This window comes from Olea europaea, chromosome 8 (genome assembly GCF_002742605.1).
Source record: "Olea europaea var. sylvestris chromosome 8, O_europaea_v1, whole genome shotgun sequence".
In the NCBI taxonomy this organism is placed as follows: Eukaryota; Viridiplantae; Streptophyta; class Magnoliopsida; order Lamiales; family Oleaceae; genus Olea; species Olea europaea.
The window spans coordinates 5,199,406-5,214,453 of NC_036244.1; the positions used below are offsets into that span (position 1 = coordinate 5,199,406).

The window sequence follows — 15,048 nt, forward strand, 5'->3', positions numbered from 1 at the left end:
AAAATCAAAAATCAAAATATTTTTTTCGTAGAATTGCAAACTATCTATACCAATCCTGAGCATCCTTCAATCTTCTTCTAGTTCCACTGCTAAGATGTTCACTGAACTACAAAAACTTGAAGGTGCATTTTTCGTTTTTGTATTGTTCACCTAATCATTATTGAAGAATATGTACAAAATTCAAACAATGCATTATTTTATTTATTTATTAGTTTAGAATATTTAAAATAATATTAAAACTTAAAAATACATAATTACGCATATATTTCGCATAAACACACATATGATCGAAGTGCTTGATGTTCGATCGAAATACATTGCCACGCATTCCACATTTTAAAATCTTGCATATAATATGGGATTTACTCAATAATCTCGAGCAACATTTTTCTTTCAACTCGTTTTATAACATGATTGACACAATGCTCTATTGAGTCCTATCTAAATATTAAACATGTTCCACATAATATTATTTCACTATTTAAACATAAAAGTAAAAAATTAAAGAAAAAAGAGGGATAAGAAAAGGTAGCATCGCCATCCACGCTCCGCTGCAATAAGTTGAAATATTTCAAAATCAAATGGATCATCACTTTTGTAAAGAAAAGTTTTCTACATAGTTCTACTTCTATCTCATACTGTCTTGTTTGGGTGAACTTTTGCATAGTCAGCCTGAAAAGCTAAATCTTTTATTAATGAAATGGAAATAAAATTCCACTTATTATGCCTAATATATGATAAACTTTGGACTATGAAATTATTGAGAAATGCATTATTTTGAAAAGTAAATCAAGTGTATGTCAAGTTTTTCAATCTGTCAAAAGATAATATATGATAAGAATTTTCACAATCTTGATCTCCTGATCACCCCGAGTGGGCGAGATCAATTCTATAAGAATGTTTATCTATCAACATTCTTTATTTTCAACATGAAATACATAGTGCATGTTATGTTAGTCCAATATTTATAAATTAATCAGGTTCACACTCTAAGTTATCAAGTTAAGCAAATATAATTAAAGTAACTCGATAACTTGATTAAGAAATAAATCTCAAAAGAAAATGGGAAGTAGATTATATTTGACCATGGGACGAAGAAAAAATCAGGCGAGAATGAGTACAGGGATCTCATTCCTCGTCCTCATTTATTTGGGATCGACAGGGTCAGGTTGGGTCGGGATGGGATCTCCCCCCACGGTACGACCTCATTTATAATTCTTCATTTTAAATATTGTTAATTATATAAATTATGTTATATTATAATAGCACTATAATAATAAATTATTTTGAAATTTTGAAAAAATATATATAAAAACAGCTAAATTATAATAGTTTTACACATAAATATATTAATAAAATAATAATCTTATTAATCAAGACAGGGAGGGCGAGGGGGTAGGAATGGAGACCATCCCTGACCCGTTCACCGGTTAGTCGGGAAAGTTGTTGAATTACCTTACCTAAAATCATGTAATTAATCTTGCATTTTAACACTTTTTAAGTTGAAAAATGTTTATGTCCATATTTAGTTTACTTATGAATTTGAATAAAAATACCACTTAAAGTCAAAAATTAACTTTGATCTCATATTTCATAGGACAATTTTTAACACATATTTCATCAGTTTTTTTCTTATCAAAATTCATTAAAAATATGATTTTCATCTAAACCAAACAACGATCATGCATATTAATGCAAATGTGAAAGGAAAAAAAAAAAAAAACGAAGAAAGGCTAACCATTTTTTACAATGATGAAATATCATTCCAACTTCCAAGATTGTCAAACTAAGTAATTATGTTCAATAATGCATTGATTGTGCGGGGATATTTTTAATGAAGTTATATATGAGTTGTTTTAAACAACGGTTGGAATCTCGATTCGATCAAGTAACGAATTCTAACCAATTAAAACTTTCTAAATTCCACTAATATTGAGGATTTGAAATCTAGGGGGCCGATGCCGACAATGAAAACAAAAGATAGAAGAATCAATGAGATTAGGGGCCCGTTTGGTAAGAATTTTGAGAATTGATTTTTTGACCGTTAGAAGAAAAGTGAGGTCCACATGTGAGAAAAGAAGTCAAAAATTACTGCTTGAATAGTAAAATAACGGTTAAAAAATCAATTTTTTGGGGCAAAAAATCCCTACCAAATAGGGCCGTATTAAAAAAAGGGGCGGGATTTTTCTAATAGGGTAATTTTATTATTAGCTAGAAAAATAAAAGTATTTAAAGCAACAAACCTTTAAAGGCATGAAAATTTATGGTTTTGGAGAATTTTGAAAAAAGCACATGGCAATAAAGGACCAAGTATCCGTTAAGAAGCCCAAACATGGAACAATCAGATGCAACCTTTCATCCAACGGCTAAGATTAAGTAGCCGTTAATTTTCAAATTATGAAAGCATGTTTTTTTGCAGACATCAATTCGCCGTTTAAGTATTCTCAGAATTTTCCCTAGCCCTTCTGATTCAACTTCAAGAACACACGCCCACCACTTACCAGAGAGAGAGAGAGAGAGGCATTTTATCTTTTTCTTTCAATGATCTATTGATTGGGTTTTCTTGAAAGCCTCTTTCTCTCTTTTGTTGAGGATTTTCTGTGAGTGGATCTTTTAATTAAATTTTACGTACAGATTTCTTGTGGATTTTTCTTGATTTAGATGCTTATTTTTTCTTGTTCATCAAATGTTATGATCTGGGTTTTTGTTTTTTCTTCTTGAACGTTGATTGATGGTTTCTTATTTAATCGATCATTTTAATAGAATTTATTTTTATTGAGGAAATTTTAGAATTCTCTAATGTTTGTATGATTGAAAACTCCAAATTTTAACAGATAATTTCAAAAGGCTGCAAAAAAGATGGGTGGATCAGATGAGAACTTTCCGGGTGCGATCAGGCCATCAAATATTCAAGGTAATTTAAATTTAAAAATTCAATTCTTGGGCGTTTTTTGTTTAAATAAAAAATCTTTTGTCATAAAACCCTAATTATGAAAAAAAAGGGATAATTTTATTCTTTATCAATATAGGGGCACTGGGGCCTGGAGGTGAAAAGTTTCCAGTGGCAGTTGGACATAGTAGAAGGGCATTGACTGCAATCAATAAGAACATAATAGGAATTCCCCCTTACCCATCTGCTGTTCACAAGAGAGCTGTCTTGACAGAGTATGAAATAGTTAATCGCTGATCTTTTGATGCTTAATCATGATTGGCTTTATTTTCATGCCACTGAGAGCCCCTTCATTATTATTAATATTTTATTTAATTTTTTTGGATCTTTTTCAGAAAAAATGCTATCAGTAACAAGAAACCTGATGTGCCGGTGCATCGACCTATCACTAGGTTTGTTAATATGATTCCTTTTTGTTCTTGTTTTGAAATGAAAAATCTTTATTTTCGGTTTTACATGGCAAAGAGAAGAGGGAATAGAAATGAAACTAATTTGCAGTAAATGGCTATGTTCAGGAAGTTTGCTGCACAAATAGCTTGCAAACAACAGCATCCATATGTTAAGGTATAGTTTCTTCCAAAAATAAGAGAAACTTGATTTTTGATGTTACAAATGTTTGACTAACCAAAAGAAGTAAAAGTAACGTTCGTTTTTGTAGGTATCTGGATAATTTAATTTTATGTGAAAAGTTACTTCATACGAAATTTATTATTCGTCAAGAGCAATGCTACGTGTACATAACCGTTTACACACAACTTTACCCTCCATTCACATGGAGGGGGCCCACACACAATAAAATTTGTGTGGGCCACCCTCCATGCAAGGGGGGATGTGTAAGGCTGTGTGTACAGCTTGAGGTGTACACATAATATTATTCATTCATCAAAATAAGTAACATATTTGTTTCCAGATTTGAAGGAGTAAAATATACTTCTTTTAAAGCTTACTTATGTACTTACACGTAACTGTTTTAATCTTAGCCAAAACAAAGCATTCAGATTATTTTGGGTTATTATTGTGCCTAAAATGTATTAAACTGTGTTATTGTAGGAAACCAAGCCATCAATCCAACAACAAGTTTCCAATTCACATCAATTGGTAGACTGCCTCATTGTTGATGCAGAGGACTACAAAGTAATCGGTGACTATGATGTGCCAATGTCCGTGCAACATACAGAAGCTATGCTCGAAGAAATTGATCGAATGGTATCATTTTCTGTTTGACATGGCAAATTGTCACTGGTTACTATGTTTAATGGAATCATTGATCTCATATTTTCATGTAGGATGCGGAAATTGAAATGGAAGAAATCGACGAGGAGGAGTCAGTTGTGGACATAGATAGTGCTGATAAGAATAATCCACTTGCAGTTGTCGAATATATTGACAACATATATGCCTACTACAAAAAGACAGAGGTGAACTATTCTTTGTTGTACTTGGAATTCTTAATTTTTGCTCACTTATTTTCTTGCATATTATTGCGTTTTTTGATCTCCAAATGAAATTGTATGGATTTCTTAACTCTTTAAATTCTTGATGATATTTTTTGGTTACTTCACTCATTGAAATTGTGACTATGCTGTATCATGTAGAGTCTGTAGTGAAAAATAAGACTACAATCTCATTTTATGTATGCTTGCTAATCTTCATAAGTTAGTTAAGCTACCTATTTGAAAATAATACTTCCTTATTGTCAAAATGAGGAATATTTTTTTGATTATGTAAGAAAGTAATCCAAAAATGAGCACAAAGGAACCATGAGCATATAGGTGACTTGTTCAGTTCAATTTTCTGGATTCCTTTTTACAACTTTACACACAGGAGTTGATCTCGAGCATTCTAAATCACTTGCATTCTGAGTTATTATAGTGAATGCTAAGGCCATCAAATTTTCCCCATTGCATAATTTTGACTACAGAGTTGTAGCTGTGTCCAACCAAACTATATGGAACAGCAGTTCGACATCAATGAAAGGATGAGAGGTATTCTTATCGACTGGCTGATTGAGGTACGTGAAATTACACACCTTCAAAATTTATGAAATCATATAAAGTAACTTCTATAGCTAGATTAATTTAACATTATGTGTATGTTGTATGAAATTACATCCTAGTGACCTTCAAAGTTTATGAAATTATACAAAATAAGTTATATAACTCGATTAACTTAATGTTATATGTATAGGTGCATTACAAGTTCGAACTGATGGATGAGACATTATTTTTAACCGTCAGTCTCATCGATAGATTCTTAGCTGTCCAACCAGTGATAAGAAAGAAACTCCAGCTTGTAGGAGTGACAGCTATGCTCATTGCCTGCAAATATGAAGAAGTCTCTGTTCCTGTTGTGGAGGATCTTATTTTAATTTCTGATAGAGCTTACTGCAGAAAAGAAGTTCTTGATATGGTGTGTTTTAGTATATTAGTGGTTATATTATGATTATGTAATAATAGCTTTCTTTTTTATTTTTTCTGTTTTTTACATAGTTCTCTTGTGGTGCAGGAGAAATTGATGATCAACACCTTACAGTTTAACCTCTCATTTCCAACTCCTTACGTGTTCATGAGACGGTTTCTTAAAGCTTCTCAATCGGACATAAAGGTGTTGGTCTGTAATCTAGTGCAATGTTAGTGTACTCTTATGGCATGTTTGGTAGGGAGGCAATATTAACGAAGAAACTGAAGTTGAAGTCATTATACCATCAATACTTATCTAGTACTACATGCCAAATACACACTTAATGAAATATAAATGTGGTTTTACTGATTTAAAACAATTTCTTGAACTTGAACTAGTTGGAGCTGCTATCCTTCTTCATGATCGAACTCTGCCTGGTCGAAAGTTCCCACTTAATGAAGTATAAATGTGGTTTTACTGATTTAAAACAATTTCTTGAACTTGAACTAGTTGGAGCTGCTATCCTTCTTCATGATCGAATTCTGCCTAGTCGAATATGAGATGCTTAGTTTGCCACTTAATGAAATATAAATGCGGTTTTACTGATTTAAAACAATTTCGTGAACTAGTTGGAGCTGCTATCCTTCTTCATGATCGAACTCTGCCTAGTCGAATATGAGATGCTTAGTTTCCCACTTAATGAAATATAAATGTGGTTTTACTGATTTAAAACAATTTCGTGAACTAGTTGGAGCTGCTTTCCTTCTTCATGATCGAACTCTGCCTAGTTGAATATGAGATGCGCTTAGTTTGCCACTTGATGAAATATAAATGTGGTTTTACTGATTTAAAACAATTTCGTGAACTTGAACTAGTTGGAGCTGCTATCCTTCTTCATGATCGAGCTCTGCCTAGTCGAATATGAGATGCTTAGGTTCCCGCCTTCATTGTTATAAGCAGCTGCAATCTTTACAGCCCAATGTGCTCTCAGCAAGTCAAAGCAGTGGAGTAAGACGATCGAGAAGCATACAAAATACACAGTGGACCAGCTTTTGTAAGTGTGGCTTCATCTTAATTTTTTCATAAAAGTTAATGAATTGTGACTAGACAGTCTTAATTGCTTTGGGGTGGCTGGCTTTGATCTTTGTAGGGAATGTGCAAAACTAATGGCTTTGATCTTTGTAGGGAATGTGCAAAACTAATGGCAGCTTACCATCAGAAGGCAGGTACTGGGAAACTAACTGGTGTGCATAAGAAGTACAGTACCTCAAAATATGGATATGCTGCTAAATCAGAGCCTGCTGATTCTCTCTTAAATCTTGAAGAATTTTAGGACAGGGGGGTTGTTTGGGGGTGAAAGTGAGCAACATAAGTTGCCCCTAGGTGGGGGGCGGTTTCTTGACAACAAGTTGACTTAGCTGAATAGTTTGTGGGACTTGTTTTGAACTATTTCTTGTTCTTGTTTAATCCTCTTTCGGTTTGTTCACATTTTCATTTATTGGATATGTATATCCAGTGAATGATTGAAGGTTGTCCAAAAGTTTAATTCTTGGTTTTCGTTTCCGAAGAAAATATGAAGTCTTTCCAGTTCAAAATAAGGATTGTTTATTTATTTATTTATTTTTTTGCATGTTTTTGATGGAAACAATTGCCAATTCTTAAGTGGCCTAATTTCATTTAGATAGTTTGTTGAATAGAAAAATGATAATGGGAATTTCAACAAAAAAAATTTGAATGGAGGCTGCTATGATATGCCAGAAATCCTTTTTATCCTCTACAAGCTTTATACAATAGAGTGAGTCCACATTTTTTTTTTTTTTTTTGACAATTTTCTATTACATGGAGCCCGGCATGGGACTCACACCCATGTGAGTGACCTGTGAATACCTCTGAAAATCCACCCTATACGTATAGATTTATCTAACTTGAATTATTGTGCCAATGTTTACCTTGCGAACTAGCAAAGGAAGTAGGTGAGCCTTTCTTCTTGCTTTTGTATAAAGTAGGTGATACCATGGTAGTGGGAAACATATTAGTCTGAAATTATTTGAATTTTAAAAGATTAAATTATTAGCAAATAAACAATTTATTCAATTATATTTATATATTTCATGACATCTCGAAACAGCTTTTGAATTTATTTATTATTATTATTATTATTATTTCTTCTTTTTTTTTTTAAGTCTTAAGAAAACATGAAAGACTGTAAAGTATTTAAACATAAACATAAAGTTAATTTGTGCTCATGGGTGCCGAAGGAAACAAAAATTGAAAAAACATTCCGTTGCCGGGACTTGAACCCGGGTCTCTCGGGTGAGAGCCGAGTATCCTAACCAACTAGACTACAACGGATTTGACGTTACGATAATACATTTCTTTCATTTAGTACTTCCAAAACCATTACAGATATCAAGGAAAAAAAAGACACATTCCTTAAATTCGTCAAATTAAATTCAATTCAATTTGGATCAAAGAAACATTAAATTAGAAACGGGCCAATCACAATAAAGAAATGGGATTATTAAACGAACGTTATTAATCGTTATGTAGATTTAAAATGTGAATAAAAGCTTTAAATCCTACGAAAAAATGAGTGGATAGAAATAAAGTTTAATTGACTTGTACAATTTTAAAAACTTTGCTAAAACAAAGAAACGACATGGCCTAGGTACTAGGTCCGGGCATGGCTTATGTTGAATTGGTTTTGAGCTCAACTCAAAATCAATTTGTTCGATTTAGGCAAATTTCAACTCAAATCGATCCAATCTAACCGTTGAAATAGAATCGATTTGGTTTGAATATTTGTCTGAGTTAAATCATTGTGCAAAAAATATAAAATGAAAAGAAAAAGAGTATAGGCAATTGGAAATTACCATTGTTTTAGAATGCGGCAATGGACAAATTTGTGCATGCCTAGGAGTCAGTAGTCATGCCTACTTGCAATATGATATGAGATGGCTTGTATGCAAGTTAATGAGCTAGTGCGAGTTGCCTCGCTTGACTTGAGCTGATGAATGACTCACACAAGAATTTTTTTACTTGGCTTACACCAACGGCTTGTCTTGAACAAGAACCAAACATATCCAACTCGGACGAGCCAAACAGTTCACTAAAAGTGTCAAAATATATTTCATGTCCAATATTTGTGAAGGTCTATAATTTTAAAAAAAATGGCAAAAAGATAAAATTAAGCAAACCAAATTGTGTAGATCCAACTTACAAGTAGGGACATAGCCAGCACTCGACGAATCCCTGCAACCGCATATACTCACTTGGATTATTGGATTCGCCACTACACTTTATATGTCCAACAATATAGGGATGACAATGGGTGCAAATTGGGCCAATCCAAAAAAAAATTTGTGCAAGCCGCTCGCAAGCCATGCTCACTGGCTCGCTCATTAGTTGCTTTTTGTAAGGTGATTATCAAATTTGAAAAGAATTTCAACTTTTTCTTTTAATCTTTTTGTCTTAAAATAGGGATTCTAAGGAACCATTTAGCTCAGTTTGGGAAAAATTTATAAATATTTCAATTTATAAATAAATAAAAATGAGTGATAGATAAGTTTATAGTATTTGTGGATCCATTAAAATGTATAATTAAAAATGAAACTTGGTCATTTATAAAAAATCTTTAAATTTAGACAAATTGCGGTTTATGTACGCTCCTCTAATTCCTTTGAAATGGTTATATTCATTTCGGGGTATGGCATGTTTTTTTAATGAAAACTAAGTGTTTTTTTTTTTTTTAATAGTAATGTTATTTGCAGTTATTTATTGTCATAGTCAATTTAAGTCACATATATATAGCAATTAGTAGTTTGATAGGACGAATGCTGTAGTGAGCAACTACAAATACTATTATTATTATTTTAATCATATCTCGGATTCCATTTTAATTGGGATTGAAACTTTAATGTATATGTAAGAATAATGTAGTTTATTCCAAACATTGATATCAAATTATTATTTTATTCATTTCATTTAATATTTAATTCTTGTCTAATTTTAATTCTATCTACGTATTATGTAGCCAACTTATAAATCAAGACAATTCTTAGATTCCAGACAACTTACGATTTCTAGATAAAGGCATTGTCAAGATAAAGTCTCAGATTTAGGGATTTTAAGTCAGTTACAAAAGTCTCACAGTATAGACAAATATTATATATGTAACTCGACAATTATGAAACGAACTCACCAAAATCCCTTATTAGGGTTTCAAAAAATAAACGAAATCAACTGAACCAGTGCAAGAAACCTTCGAGACTACCAACACCGGCACCAAGAACCCCCGTCTCGAGCTCTGATACCACTATTACGAGAAGTTCAAGAAATCAGCCCACTTAAGTCAACAAAAATAACGAAAAATCACAAAAAACTGAAAACTGAAAAATGTAAAAACACAATGAAGAACACGGTATTTTCGGCCTAAGGCAAGAGGTTCGGAACTTCGTTCCTAATCCCCTTTTGAGCTTCCGTCAAACGGAAGAAATCACTATATCAATGGAATCAACGAATCTGTCCAGTACAATCTTTTGGCACCCAGCAGAAAATCACACAAAATTTTCCCCAAAATTAAGCCTCACAAATCGACAACATTCACTCAAGAATGATGAATCGAAGCCTATACAATAATCACTCAAGATTATTTCAACATAAGCGTCTATACATTCGACGATGGCACATTCACTCAAGAATAACACCAATACACCTTGTTAAATCACTCAAGATTATCTACACAAGGTTGGATTAATTTCTCATCAACAGGGGCTAATTTTTGGTGTGCAAAAATTGATAGATTGAAGGACCACCGAGAGAGGAGAGATGAGAGGCAGAGAGGAACTCGTGAGGTGAGAGAAAATAAGGAATCTGCTCGTCCAGCCAAGCCCTAGTGCCAATTAAATATGTATCCCACTTGAATCCTCCATCCAATGGTAAGTAATTGGACACTTGTTAAAATCTGGCAGCATTCTTTTAAAATAACAGAAACGTGTTTTCGGTAGCTTACGTTTTTGGCAAAGTAAAGCAGCAACTCTCCAAATTAATTACAAGATCCGGCCCAATTAGCAGGTTTATTCCAGCAGCTAATTACTTCGAGCAGCCCATCATTGTGCCATTTTCTCTACATTCTCCACCTTGGTACAATGATTCCAATATCATCTATGGTGATCTCTTCGAACATGACATCATGTGCTCTTATTCCCTGATACACAAATCAGCAAAAGTTAATATTCAGCTGTTTTAAACAGTTCAAAAACTTGTTTAAAGGCAGCACTTTCGTTCCAACATCAGCAAGATTAAAATGGGTAGAAATCTTTTCAAGTTTAACAACACCTTGAGAAATTACATTTCTAATAAAATGAAATTTCACATCAACATGTTTAGATCTATTGTGTAACACAGGATTTCTACTCAAATATATAACAGATTGACTACCAGAATGTAAGACAACATCATTTATGAAACCAAATTCATTTAGAAGTCCTTTTAGCCAAATTCCCTCTTTAATTGCATCAGTAGCAGCTATATATTCTGCTTCAGTTAAAGATAATGCAACAATCTTTTGTAATTATGATTTCCAACTTATACAGGAATTACATAAAGTGTATACATAGGTAGAAGTCGATTTTCTGTTATCCCTATCACCTGCATAATCAGAATCAGTGAAACCCCTCAAGATAACACCCTCAGATTGTTTTCTATACTCAATTCCTAGGTCACAAGTTCCCTTAATGTATCTTAGAAGCCACTTCACCGCTTCCCAATGAACCTCCCCAGGATTAGACATGTATCTACTCAATACACTTATTGCAAATGCCAAATCAGGTCTAGAACAAATCATTAGATACATAACTGACCCCACAGCATTAGAATATGGCACTCTAGCCATTCTTTTAAACTCTTCTTCAGTTTTAGGACATTGATCATTAGATAATTTGAAGTGATTAGCTAAAGGTAGACTCACACTTTTAGCATCGGACATTGCAAATCTTTCAAGTATTTTCAAAGCATAAGATTTTTGATTTAGGCTTAGTGTGCCCTCTCTTCTATTTCTTTTAATTTCGATACCCAAGATTTTTCTAACAGGACCTAAATCCTTCATTTCAAATTCAGATTTTAATTTGTCTTTTATTGATTCTATTTCCTTTATGTCATGACTTGCTAAAAGCATGTCATCCACATAAAGTAGAAGATAGAGTGAATTCTCACCTCCATTTCCTTTACAATAAAGACAAGTATCGAAATTACTTCTTTTAAAACCAAGTCCAAGCACAAAAGTGTCAAATCTCTTGTACCATTGTCTTGGAGCTTGTTTTAAACCATAAAGTGACTTTTTAAGAAGGCATACTAAGTCTGAATTTTTATTCACTTCAAAGCCTTTAGGTTGTTCCATAAAAATAGTCTCTTCAAGATCTCCATTTAAAAACGTAGTTGTTACATCTAATTGATCTAATTCCCAATTAAATTGAGCTGCTAGGGTGAGTATAACTCTAACAGTTGTAAATTTTACAACGGGGGAAAATATTTCATTAAAGTCTATCCCCTCCTTTTGAGCAAAACCCTTAGCCACAAGTCTTGTCTTGTATCTAATGTCATTCTCATCTTTTTCACCTCTTTTGATCTTATAGATCCACTTACAATCTATAACTCTCTTTCCCTTAGGTCTTTTAACCAAGGTCCAAGTTTTATTCTTTCTCAACGATTCCATCTCATCATGCATTGCTTCTAGCCAATGCTTAGAGTCCTTGCTACTCATAGCATATTTATAAGACTCAGGTTCATTTTCAATGAACCCCAGAACAGTGAGAAGGGATATTTCATCATCAAATCTCACAGGTGGTCTTATTTCTCTCCTTTCTTTATCTCTAGCAAGTTGATAATCATTTAAGGGTTGATTAACCTCAAAATCAGATTCATTTTGATCAGTTTCTTCATCATTTTGAGCCTCAATTTCACTGTTTTCAATCTGATCATGTTGTAGATTATCATTATTAACTTACTCCACCTCAATTTCAATTTCCCTTCCTTCATTTTTAGTCTGACCAGATTTAGTAGTGTTATTTTCAGATTTCAAACAAGGCAGATCAGATTCATTAAACACCACATTTCTACTTATAATGATCTTATAACCTTTGGTCTCTCTTACCCAAAGTCTATACCCCTTCACCATAGCCCAAAAAAACACACTTAAGGGCCCTAGGTTCAAGTTTTCCTTCAGATTGATGTGCAAAGGCTGCACACCCAAATATTTTTAGATTACTCAAATTTACAGGTTTTCCTGTCCAAACTTCTTCAGGGGATTTAAATTGTATAGCACTGGCGGGGCTTCTATTTATGAGATGACTAGCAGTTTTTGTAGCTTCCCCCCAAAATAACTTGGGAAGACCAGAACCTAATAACATGCATCTAACTCTCTCAAGAATAGTTCGGTTCATTCTTTCAGCCAAGTCATTTTGTTGTGGGGTGTGTGCCACTGTTCTGTGTCTTAGAATACCATGCACTTTGCACAATTCATCAAATTCGTAATTGCAAAACTCAAGCCCATTATCAGTCCTCAACACTTTAATCTTTTTATTTGTTTGATTCTCAATCAAGATTTTCCATTCTTTAAAATCATTAAAAGTGTCAGACTTATGTTTAAGTAGAAAGAGCCAGTTTTTCCTAGAAAAATGATCTATGATTAAAAGGAAAAATCTGAAACCAGTATGTGTGGGCACAGAAGCTGGTCCCCAAAGATCAGCATGCAAATATTCAAGAATAGACACAGATTTATGCATCCCAGGCAGAAATGGTAATCTATTTTGCTTTCCTAGTATGCAATGATCACAAAAACTGAGTTTCTCCATTATATCTTTACCAAAGGCACCTTGTTTTTTCAAAATTTGAAGATCATTGTCACTATTATGGCCCAATCTTTTATGCCATAATTGTGACTTATCATTGGGGGCAGAAATTGCTGTTGATGTGGAGTCAAAAAAGTTTTGAGTATGTAAAATGTAAAACCCGTGTCTCTTGGGGGCTTCGGCAACAAGTTGAGAGCCCCTCAAGATCTTAATGTATCCCATGTTAATCACAATTTTGTAGTTCAAGTCATCTAGAACACCTAAGGATATCAAATTTCTTTGTAGGTCAGGAACATACCTGGTCTTATCTAAAATCAATTCATTATTACCATCCAACCTTAAGGTGATTGTTCCTATTCCTTTAACCTGACAAGACATGTGACTACCCATTAACACTTGGCCTCCATTTACATTTTCAAACTCACTAAACCATTCTCTTTTAGGACACATATGAAAGGTGCAACCAGAGTCAAGAATCCACTCCTGACTAGGTGGACTGTGTACAGCAACATAAACCTCATCTATGTTGGTCTCATTATTATAGGCTAAAGCACCACCACCATCATTATTAGACTTATTTCTCAAATCATTAAGTCTCTTTCGACAATCTTTGATAAAATGACCTTCACCTAAACAGTAAAAACACTTTTTACCCTTAGTCTTGGTTTTCATTTTATCTTTAAAGTTGACCTTCTTTTTGTGTCCAGGTTGCTTATTGAAATTGACAACTTTTGGATTTGTGTTTGGTTTGGACTTAACCATCAAATTTTCACCACTAACAGATTCCCTCTTGTCAGATTTTAACTCTAACTCTTTATTTCTCAATGCATTTATTATCACATCAGTAGTTAGAGTCTCCTTTCCATATTCAATAGCATTTTTGACATCTTTATATTTATCACTTAGTGAATTTAACAAAACCACAACCAGCTGCTCTTTTGAGAGTTTCTCATCACAGTCGGCTAGGTCACGGGATAATCTGTTGAATCTATCAATGTTAGCGTCAAGATCAAGAGATGGGTCCAATTTGAAACCAAAAATTGATTTAGAAAATACACTTTATTAGGCATGGTTTTATTCAAATAAGTATCTTCCAATTTTTTCCACAACTCAGCAGCAGTTTTTGTCTCACCAATTTCTCTCAACACATTGTTAGATAAATGCAATAATATAGAACTCCATGCAATTTCATCAAGTTCAGTTTTCTTAATTTCTTCCATATCATTAGGCCATGACTCATCAATGGCTTTAGCACATTTTTGTTGAAGCAAAAGGGCTCGCATTTTCTGGCGCCAGAGACTAAAGTCTTCTTTACCATTAAAAATCTCCAATTCAACTTTAGTTGACATTATCAAAACTCAATTTGATAAAAAAAAAAATGCAGGCAGATCACATACAAATTCAACAGTATATTCAACTTGCAGGAACTCAAATGTCATATACCATAATCAAATTTAAAGTGCACAGTTAACAAGTGAGTTATACAATACAGATTATGCAGTAAGATCTCATCAGTCCATTCACCTCATGAATAAGCAGTTTACACAAAAACCAGCAGTGTCAAGTCACAAGTATAACATGCCATATACATTATAATAAACTCATGCAGAAAACATAAAATTTGTCCAAAATCGTCAACTTATAAATCAAGACAATTCTTAGATTCCAGACAACTTACGATTTCTAGATAAAGGCATTGTCAAGATAAAGTCTCAGATTTAGGGATTTTAAGTCAGTTACAAAAGTCTCACAGTATAGACAAATATTATATATGTAACTCGACAATTATGAAACGAACTCACCAAAATCCCTTATTAGGATTTCAAGAAATAAACGAGATCAACTGAACCA

At 33.2% G+C, this 15,048-nt stretch overlaps 1 protein-coding gene and 1 non-coding gene across 5 annotated transcripts; one reads left to right on the top strand and one right to left on the bottom strand.

The window, feature by feature from the left end:
* Positions 1-2,425: 2,425 nt before the first annotated feature.
* LOC111398618 (cyclin-B2-4-like) lies at positions 2,426-6,948 on the top strand. Of its 4 annotated transcripts, XR_002703366.1 has the most exons (12): positions 2,427-2,600; positions 2,835-2,914; positions 3,030-3,165; positions 3,286-3,342; positions 3,466-3,514; positions 4,001-4,156; positions 4,237-4,368; positions 4,872-4,961; positions 5,138-5,359; positions 5,456-5,554; positions 6,226-6,404; positions 6,536-6,948. XR_002703366.1 is itself a non-coding variant. In XM_023025612.1 (11 exons), exons 2-11 carry the CDS (start codon positions 2,860-2,862, stop codon positions 6,027-6,029), a joined length of 1,071 nt encoding a protein of 356 aa, XP_022881380.1. In that variant the 5' UTR covers positions 2,426-2,600; positions 2,835-2,859; the 3' UTR covers positions 6,030-6,218. The 4 variants fall into 4 exon arrangements, 3 of the variants coding, with proteins under 3 accessions (XP_022881380.1, XP_022881379.1, XP_022881378.1); XM_023025612.1 differs by lacking the exons at positions 6,226-6,404; positions 6,536-6,948 and adding an exon at positions 5,980-6,218 and having other exon boundaries at positions 2,426-2,600; positions 5,456-5,579; XM_023025611.1 differs by lacking the exons at positions 6,226-6,404; positions 6,536-6,948 and adding an exon at positions 5,980-6,217 and having other exon boundaries at positions 2,426-2,600.
* Positions 6,949-7,629: 681 nt separating this feature from the next.
* TRNAE-CUC lies at positions 7,630-7,702 on the bottom strand. The gene has a single exon. It is a non-coding gene; the product is annotated as a tRNA-Glu (tRNA).
* Between the last annotated feature and the right edge of the window lie 7,346 nt (positions 7,703-15,048).